The sequence below is a fragment of the Rissa tridactyla genome, chromosome 7, assembly GCF_028500815.1.
Source record: "Rissa tridactyla isolate bRisTri1 chromosome 7, bRisTri1.patW.cur.20221130, whole genome shotgun sequence".
NCBI classification, from domain to species: Eukaryota; Metazoa; Chordata; class Aves; order Charadriiformes; family Laridae; genus Rissa; species Rissa tridactyla.
This window is the reverse complement of record NC_071472.1, coordinates 31,705,579-31,717,060: the sequence shown is the minus strand read 5'-3', so window position 1 is coordinate 31,717,060 and position 11,482 is coordinate 31,705,579. Positions and strand designations below refer to the sequence as shown.

Genomic DNA, 11,482 nt, shown 5'->3' with positions numbered 1-11,482 from the left:
TGGAGGCTCTGCCTGCAGTACCGAAGCAGTCGTGGTTCTTGGGTTGTCCCTAACAAGACAACTTTCCCTCACATGGATCAAGGCTCCTTGCAGCAGATACACATGCACATGGGCCAGCAGGGAAAGTGAAACAAGTAGACTCAAACTATTCTTTAAATATCAAATCATTCATTGACTCTTGATGTACCGATAAATAATCTTCTTCTTGCTGCCTTTGTTTGTGGCTCGCTCTGTCTGAGAGCTGTTATGTAGAAGAGGACGGTGCTGCTGTAGTCTTTGTAGCTGGGGGAGTACTTATTCATGTATTACTTGTGACCTTGGGGCAGAGTCTAGATTTTGGCATGCTTTCTGTGCACAGTGGGAGTTAGGGGCTGTTCTAAGTAACTGATTTCATACCTGGAGCTTGTAAAAGCACCCATGTTTGTTTATCCCACAAGATCCTATGTGAAAAGTACTGCAGCCCAGAATCTGGCTCGCACCAGCAGCAAACTTTCTTCTCTTTCTAGTGGTGGAAGAATGAAACTGGTGAAAACAAAGTCCAAAGACAGCTACACTTCTAAATGCAGGAATTGCTATAGTACTTTTTTTTTTTTGGTGGATGTGGAACTTTTTTATTTATTTAAACTTAACTTACAAAGCCCCGGGTCAGGTTTAGAATTGAAGAGTGTGCATGTCTTTGCCACTGGCAACAGCAAACACCAGCAGCTGCTTCAGGCCATGGACGTTAGGAGCTCTTTATCACTTCTGCTTCCATCAAACTTCCTACTGGAAAAGATGCGGAGTGTCTGTGGTCCAGAAGTGACGTGCAGACTGTAATCTGGAAATGACACATTTATCGTTAGAGCTCCCACAAATGAGGCCCGAAGGTCTTGTGCTTCATCCCTGACGCATCTCTCACGTGTTTTCAGCTAAGTTCCTTGGCTCTGGACTCAGCTTGAGAGTTGCCGCTCTAAAATACTTTCTTACAACAGTATCCCCAGAAGCCACATGGTGTCACTAAAACAGTACTTACGCAGCTGGCTGGGAATCTGCAGTCTGAAACTGGAGTTGAAGTCCCTTTGAGGGAAGGAAGAGAGCACCTTTAATTAAAACCAGAACACGATACGAGCTTTAATGTGCCAGACATGGCTTTTTCAGCGCTATTAACAGGGTCAGCAATGTTTGAAAAAAATTACAAGCTCTCCCCACTCTCTTAGAGTGTGGCTGTTAGGTTCTCACCACTCCTCTTCCTTTTCCTCCCCATGGGTGTTTCCTTGTCTCCGAGCTCATCCGCGGTCACTGTATGTTAGGCTCCCCGCGGGCTGGAGCTGGCAGAAAGCAGCGTGCTGGTGCTTGGGCTTGTGAGAGTGTGGACTTGGTGCCTGGGGACAGCCTGCAACCTGGCTGTGCGCGGCCCTCGCGAGAGGCCGCAGCTTGCGCTGTTGCCATAGTAGGAACAGGCTTGAAAAGCCCGCTTAAATAGCACAAGCAAAGCCCAGAGTAGTACAGAATAAAGCCTGCTGCAGCAACCTACACACTTGTGAGAAGGGAGCTTTGCTCCAGGCCTTGCTTCGATGGTCGCAAAAGTTTTGTACTTTTAAAACAAATCAATTTAATTGCATCTCTTTCTAATTGTTTAGCAGCTTTCAGTGTCCGCTTTCCCACTGCTGCTGTTACAGTCTGTAGCCTTCCTCATGCTGGAAGAGACCAGACTCGGCTTCTTTTGCTGGGTTGCTGTCGCAGAGCAGCCGTATACAACCCTGAGGAGAATGTTTGAAGGCTGAAGCAATGCTCCTGCCCATAAGTAAATACTTGTGGAGAAAAGTGTGAGATGACACTGGTGAGCGCCTTGCCCCTGACCTGCAGAGCTGAGCTCTTGGTGGCCCCTCCCCAGCACAGCAAGTGGCACCCCCTCAAAGGGACACCTTCTCCACTGACTGCTACTGGGGTACAGGCGCTCCTTTAGATTCAGGAGACCAGAACCAGGAATATTGTGGTTAGGCCACCAACACAAGCACATTAGTTCTGGTTGCTTTTTAAGCTACGGTGTTTAGGGGCAGGCACCAGCTGTGAGAACGTAACTCGTCTGTAACCTACAGCCCATTCCCGCTGGGCAGTGCCAACACCCACCCGCACAGGGACTGAGCAGTGCTTTCTGTTGTCCCAGACTGGGCTTCACAGCTTTTTTATATTCTTATCACACATCGCTTCAAGGGACATGTCAGGAGGGAACCAACACCAGACGTGCGGGAGAGAAGCAGCAGAGGCGTAATTGCCCAGTGAGTGAGCAGAGAGAGCAGCCCTCCGCGATGACACCTGCAGACTCTGGTGTCCTGACCAATTGGTCCCCGAGCTCCTGCTCCAGCATGAGATGATGCATGGTAATGCTTCAGCGGCTGTTTGGCAATTACACTAGCGCCCTGCCAGAGCGCTTTTTGTCACCCTGTTCATCCCAACACTAGTGAATCACAGAACAGTGGGGGTTGGAAGGGACCTTCAGAGATCATCCAGTCCAACCCCCCTGCCAAAGCAGGCTCACCCAGAGCAGGTTGCACAGGAACATGTCCAGGAGGGTTTTGAGTATCTCCAGAGAAGGAGACTCCACCACCCAGAGGGCAGCCTCTTTCAGTGCTCTGCTACCCTCAAAGCAAGGAATTTTTTCCTCATGTTGAGATGGAATTTCCTGTGTTCCAGTTTGTGCCTGTTGCCCCTTGTCCTGTCACTCACTGGACACCACTGGAAAGAGTCTGGCCCCATCCTCTTGACACCCGCCCTTTAAGATGTTTATAAGCATTGATGAGACCCCTCTGTCTTCTCCAGGCTAAACAGGCCCAGGTCTCTCAGCCTTTCAAGACAGCGTGATTCTCCTTTGGGTGGTTCCTTTGCATTGCTCCTGTTTTGTAACAGATGATGTGAACTCATCTGCAGGGAGGATGTGTTTGGGCACGGGTCCCTGAGTAGTGGGGCAATGCATAAACGGTCTCTTAAGAAATGAAATACTCACCCCAGGGAGAGGATCCAAGCCACAGGGAAGTGACCAGGTAAGACGTGAACACGTTGCGAGATTGTGAAACCATCCCTGAAACGTGCCTTTCTGCAAGGGAGCAAACTTCTAAAATGTCATTGCAACTAAAGTTGTGTTTGATTAAGACATGGAGTATAGATTTCAGCTCTGTATCTTATGGACAAAGAGCTTCATGGTGCAGCAGTGTTAGAAGAACCAGGTTTACCAGCTGGCCTACTGACTGCACAGGGATCTGTGTTACCAGATTCTTCCAGTGCGAAATTCAAGCCAAACTGCGTTTTTCTCTCTGTTTGGGATTCTCCCTCATTAGTGAGATGTGGATTTTTCTGAGCAAGTATGTGAATGGCATTATGAAAATGCTCAGCTGCGAAAACCACAAAATCCCAGCCATAATGAGCTGACCTTTCTGCTTCCCCTCGACTTCACTGGAGGTGTGGTTACCTCGGTGCCGAATTTGTTCTTCTGGCTTTCAGCCCAGCGTTTGGATCCGGCCTCGCAGACGACATAATCGGGTTGGGATCCTTGCAGTGTTTCCTGCCTTCTGTTCTGCTCTGTTATTAACACCAGTAGTAGCTGGTTTACAGGAATGCTTAAAAGTGGGAAAGACAGCATATTTAAACTGCAAAAGGGAGAAGTCTTGCACACATTATTAATCAATGGAACTAATTGCCAGCAGAATGGATACTGGAAAGCAGGTTTAAAAATATCAGAAGTGGAAGAGAAACCTTGTTTTTCAGGACTTAGCCTCTCGCTAATCTAATTCAATTTAATTAAGATTTAAAAAGCTTTCCCTTTGGGGAAAGTATCTCATGAATACTCACAGCAGGCCACAGATCATGAGAGGACACCATAGTCTGCTTAAAATATGCCTTTCCCCATATTCCTATCTAGCTGCCATTTGCCACTAAATTTGTGTAAATGGAACACCCTGCTCAAAAAAGAGACTTTGTAGAGTTTTTTAAAGCATGTTTATGTGACTGCACATAAATGTTTGTGTAAAAAGGGAGTTATGACAGTTTATACCACAAAGGTTACAGTAAGAAAAAGCACTTCTTTATGACAATAATTCACAAATTCACAAGAATCACTTTAATATACAAAGCAATTACTACCATTCTGAAACACAAAGCAGCTAATATGTACATAGTGTTAATAAAATGCATTATAACCCAGTACAATTTTTTTTTTTTAAACACAGATAAAGCACAAAAAAAATAAGTAAAAAAAAAAACAAAACAAAACAAAACACAACAGGGATGTTCCTAGACTTTTGGGGAAATGTAAATAAGAATTTCTTTTCCCCCAGTAATGGATTTCATTTAGTCTTTTTAACTTCCACAAGTATGTGGGAGTCGAGCTCAAATACCCTGTTCTGTGCTGACATGGTGTGGGTAAAGAATCAGAAATGCAGATGAGGTGAACTTACTCTTTCCAGCTTACATTACAAAGGGAGAATAAAAACCCTTGCTCTGGAAGCTTCCCTGAAAAACATTGTTCCAAGACAATTTCTAATTATAAATCCAAAGTAGAAATAACTCATTTTTGAAGTGAGCAACCGATCTGCGGACAAGTCTGTGGAGGGGCTGGCTGCCAACTAGCACCTCTTCTTGCCCTGTTCCCCATCCCGTCCTTAGAAGTCCATGTAAGCAGCACAGTTTCAAATCTCAAACTCGAAGTCCTAGAACTTTTTAAAATTAATGTTTTAATATAAATAAAGGTCATTACACACACAAAAAAATGGAGTGGCACTTGGATAAAACACAACTTGTGGAGAGCATCAGAACATCCGTAGTTCTTAGGAGCGGCCATTTCCAGGTAACTGACTGGCTCATGGCTGTCCTTCCCCACCCCTCGCTCAGCTATCCCCTAATTTAGAGAAATACACAGCTCAGGCTGAGACTGAGTGAACCGACGGCTCCCAAGTCATGAGTACAGTAAGTGGTCAGCTTACGAAGTGTGCCAACCGTGGATCATTACAGCCTGTCCCTGTCCCTCTCCCTGCCAGCACACGGCTCCTGAGGACAGCTGGACTTCTCCCGCCTCTCGCTGGTGAAAGCAAGACCTGGACTCACCAATTTGTGTCAGGCAAACCAGCCCGAGCAAGTCTCTTTGAGGACCAGAGCTTACATACGTTTAAAAAACACATTCCAAGGCAAAACACTTGAAACGCAAACCCTCTTCACCAACTGGATCTGGTCCCTTTTCCCCCAAAGCTGTACAGACTTAAGCCATATCCATCCACAGACCTGAACCTGTCACAAGCACACAGTAGATAGGTTTCCAGCACCCTGTTTCTCTCCATCAGCCTGGCTCCTCCCAGACCGACTGAGCTTCACGATACATTCAGGTTTCTGCAAAATCAGTGTCTTTTACAGCTAGCAAATTCAAAAGCTCAGGGAAACACGTTCCTAGGCACAGTACAGAGAAACATCAATGTACTGTATGCTTTTAAAACCTGCTCACAGTGACAGATTACAGGGTTACGGCTAAATTATCATTGTTTCTGGGGGGGGAAAAAAAAAAGGTGGTTGTGCTTTTTTTTATCTTTTAAAGCAGGGTGACACATTGTCAATGTACCTTTACTTCCTGGTGTCAAAGAACTGGAAAGCATCCTGATTTATTTTCTTGGAATGCAGCTTGTAAAATTCGCAGCCAAATCTCAAATTAAGAAACGGGGAATAAAGTGACTGCAAAACAGTTTAGCTTTCCTTCCAAATTAACCTCCTTTTCCCACTTGGGATCACTGAACTAGTTCTACTCTAAAAATAATTTCCCATCCATCCCGTACGTACTGCTCTGAGACACCACACGCTTAATTCTTTCCAGCCTCCAGTACTGGCAGTTCAGATCTCCTGCCATTTTGAAGCAACGCCTGCTGGACGCCAGGTGCTCATCAGCAAGTTAAATTTGTGCAGGAGTCAACCACCGTGGGGAGAGGAGCGAATCGTGTGCGGGCAGCAGGATTACAACAATTGTGCCGGGGAGCTTCTCAAGCAAACCCAATTGCTCTTCATTTTTTTTTTTTGTTCTGTGTTTTTTTTTCTTTTTTTTTTTTTTCCTTAAAAGTGCACATTTTAATTAAACATTTACAAAGAATATAGTGTAACAAAAATAAATACATGACCTTTTGGTTAGATCATTGGCAAATGTTACATCACTAACCAGCTTCAGGGTGAAAAAATGACAGTAAAAAACAGGGTCTCAGAAAATCAATGAAACCCTCTATGAATTGTCATAGATTTGCAACGACTGATAATGAACTTGCTCTGATGGGGAGACTTGTCTTTATTTTAACCCACAAAAAGCACTGGCTGTCTGTCATAAATTAAAGAAATAGAAAATAGAAAATAGAAAAGCAGAGGCCAGTTCTTGCTAACAGATGACTACCTGCAGCTGCAGTCTACTGGAAGCCCAGATTTAAAAGAAACCTGTAGAACAAATTTAGATCAGAAACTATCATCAGGGCTGTTTTTCCTTATTAAATCTAACTTCTTTTTTTTTTTTTCCTGAGCCTCTTAATGATTCCAAACACCCCACCGATTTTCTGATCAACGTAAAAGTACCAGAGAAGACCGTGGTCTGCAATGCAGATGCCGACTACAGAAGAGCCAGAACCTAGAGGTGCCTGTCCAGCCCTGGCGAGCACCACGGGCTAAAACTGTGCTTTCGGACACAAGCTACGGTGCTGGCAACGACCCGATTCTGGTGAAATCGCTGCTTAAATAAAAACGCATCGCCACTACCCCAGGAGGAAAACAGAAGTCTTACCAGTGGTTCCTTTAGAAAATAACACCTTAACGACCTTTCCAATTGTTTTGCCTTTGATATATAGCTGCCAAAGAGAAAAAGCACAAAAGTGAATTACTGGGGGGGGGTGGAGTGGGGTGGTGGTTGTTGTAAAACAACTGTTTACGTAATTTCAAAAATCTCCATCAATAAAAAAACAAACAAACAAAAAAAAAACCCTCACAAAAGCGATGGAAGATGAAATAAAATTCTTGAAAATGGATAACTGAGAAACAGCACAAAACAAATTAGTAATAAGCGCTAGAATAATGCAGCCCAGAACTACTGGGGCAGGGGGAAGCTTTCACACACACACGCACACATCCACACACACCCAGACACACACAGAAAAGTAAAAATTTTTTCTGACCTCCATATACTATAATACTCAGCATTCCTGACTTAAAAGCTCTCAGAGCTGTAGATTATATACTGTGTGTATATATATATATATGTACATATATTATACATATGTATTTTCCAAGAATATCTAAATTAAAAGAGCACCTCTGACAATATCTTAACTGCCTGATCGGTGCTGTTGTTTTGCAAAATAATGACATTACAAAAATTATATTTCAAATCAATTCTTGTTTATTATGAACATAATGGATCTAGCCCTTTCTAACCCTCTCTTCAGGTAAAACAGGCTATCAATTCTTGAAAACTCACAACCGTGAGATATAAAACTAACCCTCCCTCTCCCCTGCCAGCATAATTTCCGTCCTACTTCCGAATGGCCTTAGTTAACAGAAGCTGATTACCCCAGCCTCACTACTTGGTAAATAACGTATGAATGGATTCCTGTGTCATATTCTTTCCCTTTTTGGGTCAATACGAATAGTAAAGCATGTATGGGTAACTCTAGCCAGCCCTCTACTTGGTCTGATACTTTTTTTATTATCGTCATTTAAAATTTCCATTAAAGAAATTCAAGTCCCTAAATCCTCAGTGCAGCATAAATAAAAATAGAGACTCTTGCAGATCCCTATTTACTTTAAAAGAACGTCCTTTTTCTTAGTGAAACGTTATTTCCTAACAAGGTCTAGACTAACAGCACTACAGACTACTCACAGACCACGCACAAACCGGTAACACGGGTCTCCTCTCGCTGCCGCGCAGATTTGCACCGACCCTGTATTAGAAGAACCCCGTCTGGGTACCAGTTTGGGCTCCCTGGTCCACTGGGCTCCCAGGCTTTGTGCCGAGCGACTCTCCGCAAGCGCTCGGCAGTGCTCATCACCCGCCAGGAACAGCTCTCAGACCACAGCCAGCCTCACGCAGCTTCACCGCAAAACCTCCAAGTTTTTGCAAACAGGTGTTTCTACAAAAGCAACAGCCTTAAGGTAGGCACGTACAGCCTTTTCCGTGTTTCTCAAAGCTGGAGGAACCATTCCAAGTAACTGTGTGAATGAGGCCATCATGATTTTCATGTTTTACAAGAATGACTCCTGTGTCATCAACACTTCTACTCAGCACCGGTTATGAAAAACTGGTCACCGTTGTATGTATTTGTATTCTCTGACTTTAGGAATCCGACAATTTTTATAAAAGCATTGCTGAGAATTTAGGGCTGTCTTTAAATTTGCATTGCTAAACTAATAAATTCATCTTCCATTAAATAAAAACATGAAAATCAATTCTCTACGGCAGACAAAACCAGACCATTTATAAAACCCCTCAAAACTTCTGAAAATTAATTCTTTCGTAATTCTGATACTTATGTTCTCTTCTTGAAACACAAACATAATTTGAAATCATTGATAAGTCTAGATTTAACAACAATGCTACAAGTTTAACCCTGCTCCTTTTAAAGTCTCTTGGAAACTGAATGCCCTCTCAAATGAGAAAACCAGCACTTTTAATACTGCTTAGCTGTTTGAGACTCAACTGCCCAGAGTCTTCCAAATGTTCTTCTTGTAACGTTATATTGATTGTACAACCTTTTAGACGCTCGTGTTTGAATTTCATCTTAAAAACAGGCAGAGTGAATGGGAAAAAAATATTAGCTAATACTTTGCTAGAGGCATTAGTACAGACCAGAGTCTTATTCGTATGTCTCTATACATAAAAGTTTGACCAGAAGCCCAAAGTAAACTTACTCCGTCAAATGACCCAAGTTAATTTATCAAGAGACTGGCTTCAGAGGGCCAGTAAACAAACTGCACATGATTCTTTTTGACACAATCTTTTTGACAACTTCTTGACATTCTTTTTTGCTTCTTTTTGAGCATCACTCTTTTGAAGTCCTAATCCTTAGTACAGAGTTGTTTTTAAATATGAACTACCTTTTTAACAATGTAAATCTGGGAAAGATCACATTTTCTCAGTGCACACAAACCATTTGATCTCGCAAGTGTCTGAGGCACATGAGTAGTTTTACTTACGGGAATAAATTATTTGGTAAATCTGACCCTTTAGATGAAAAAATACTCTGAATAAATTAAGAATTTAGCTAGCCTGGACAGGTTCAAATAATTAATATTGTCCCTTGTGAAGCAAAAGTTGGAATATTTGTGTTTGAAGTCCTCTTCAATATTTGAGGTTGTCCTGGTAGTTGTCATACTGTGATTTAATTTATGCACGGAAGGCAGCCTCAAAGTTTGAAAAAGAATCTAGCAAACCAGGCTGATGTTTCCACTGAGTACAATAATTTCCATTACACAAGATAGTGGTAGGGAAATAGAAATACAACCTCACTAATTGAGAGGACTCGGGACACAGACTATACTGTCATCAGGGAGTACGGACGTGGAGTTGGCCATGCTTCAACTGCTTAGTCGTTCTGCATACGAACAGGTAGTGCTTTCATGTGTTACCCTTGCATACTACGTAACTGTTATTGAAACACCACTATTGTACCTTTTTCATTCTGAATTCCTTTCCAATCCAAATATCATTTCCCAGTCAGTATCCTATGACATTGGTGTTGGCTTTTTGTGCATTCAGAAGGCTGAACACATTCGCACACATAAGCTTCGAGAAGCAACAACTGACCAGTGAAGCTCATTTCAATGCATTTGTTTCTGAGGTATGGAGAAGTTTTTACTGGTCCAGGAGGGCTTAATACAGACTACATATCAAAACCCCTCCTGGGCTAGTTTGGAAAAGGTATGTTATCTCCACACCAAGAATGTGACTGTGAAGCGCCTGTCATTTGGCATGCCGCTTAGCCGTGTATTTTCATAGTTCATAATGAGTGTGTGAAACCAATTTGGCAACCATTGCTTCTTCATTGCACCATGCATGCTCCATGTATGTGGCCCACAGTTCTCTGGACCAAGAGGCTGGGGTGGTTCTGTCTCTAAGGCAGTGGAAAGAGCTCAGCACAAATTCCTGAAATCGTTACAAAAGGACCCTCCCCACAGCAACTTCCCAAGCGACCACTGTTACTCCTTGAAGAGGATGGGGAGATGAGAAAGAAGCCTGTTCTTCTTCTTCACGCTGAGACTGATGATGAAAATAATCTTGTAGGGGGAGAAGTGGAGGCAAGTACTTGAACATTCACAGTTTGATGCAAAGCACAGATGAAGTATATTCTGTAGTTGCTTCAGGCAGTTTTGCGCATAGAAAAAAAGAAATGTTTAGAAAATAAAAAGTTTACTTTGTCTTTCTGGGTATAGCCAGAATCAGTCTCTATCCCACCTGGACAAGTGAAAATGGGAATCCAAAATTAATCTGATTTGTGGCAGTAAAGGTCCTTAAGTGCTTTCAACTCCTCAATCAGTGTCTTGTTTTGGTTTTCAAGCACAGCCACTCGATTTTCTAGACATTTCACATACTCCTTTTTCTTCCTGCGACATTCACGTGCTGCCTCTCTGCAAAGCAAAAAAGGCCATTCAAATCCAGAACAATTAGTTGCAGACATGGACGACTTACCTAGTACTGCCATTTTTAGAATGCAGAGGTATTGTTAAGAAATGCAAGTTACGACAAAGGGCCGAGTTCATAACAATTGCTCACCACAAATCACACGCTCAAGATCCACAGATCATTTCAACACGCAGAACCCAGTAAGTCAGCACCAATAAAACTCTGCTTCTATGAGAAAAGGATCCTACTCAATGACAAAATTCTGCTTGCAGGATTGCAAGTCGAATGCTGCTGCAATAATTTCATTGATTTTATTATAATAAATAGATGAATATTAAAAACATAGGTGAGACAAATGTTCACCTATTAATCTCTTTATAGTCTTAACTCTTCCCTTTGCTGCAGTCCAAACAAATACTAATGGTCAGGATGCTCAACTGGTGCAAAAAAAGCTGTATTTAGAGCATTCATATATTTGCTCTTGAGCCACACTTTCATTTTAGTAATAATGTCTGCATCACTGCAATAATATAACAACTGGAATTAAAAAAATCACAAAATAAACAGTCACTAGCAACTACATAATTCTTTAGTCTGTCATGCCAAGAACGTGGCAGCGCTAATGTGCTGAAGCAGATCTCGAGACAGTCAAACTTCTAAGGCTTGCTTGTAAAGACTGAGCTGCCTGTAGGTAACTTGGTGACATACTAAGAACACCAATGAAAAATGCCTGAAAGGTGTTAATGTGCTGCTGAGCATCCTGAAGGCAGTAACATCACGGCAGAAGCTATCCTGCACAGCAACAGTGATGGTACCGATGTGCGAAGTGAGCATGAGGCTAAATGCCGCAGGTGGATGGGAGTCCGGGCAGAGGGCTCT

General features: G+C 42.7%; 1 protein-coding gene across 2 annotated transcripts in view; it reads right to left on the bottom strand.

Annotated features, from left to right (window-relative positions):
- Window positions 1-4,070: 4,070 nt before the first annotated feature.
- Window positions 4,071-11,482, bottom strand: part of CREB1 (cAMP responsive element binding protein 1) — a 41,290-nt gene continuing 33,878 nt past the window's right edge. For both annotated transcript variants that reach the window (XM_054210207.1, XM_054210208.1), the window contains one exon: window positions 4,071-10,604. In XM_054210207.1, the coding sequence (XP_054066182.1) occupies window positions 10,464-10,604 (141 nt within the window). In that variant the 3' untranslated portion in view covers window positions 4,071-10,463. The remainder of the gene's footprint in view (window positions 10,605-11,482) is intronic.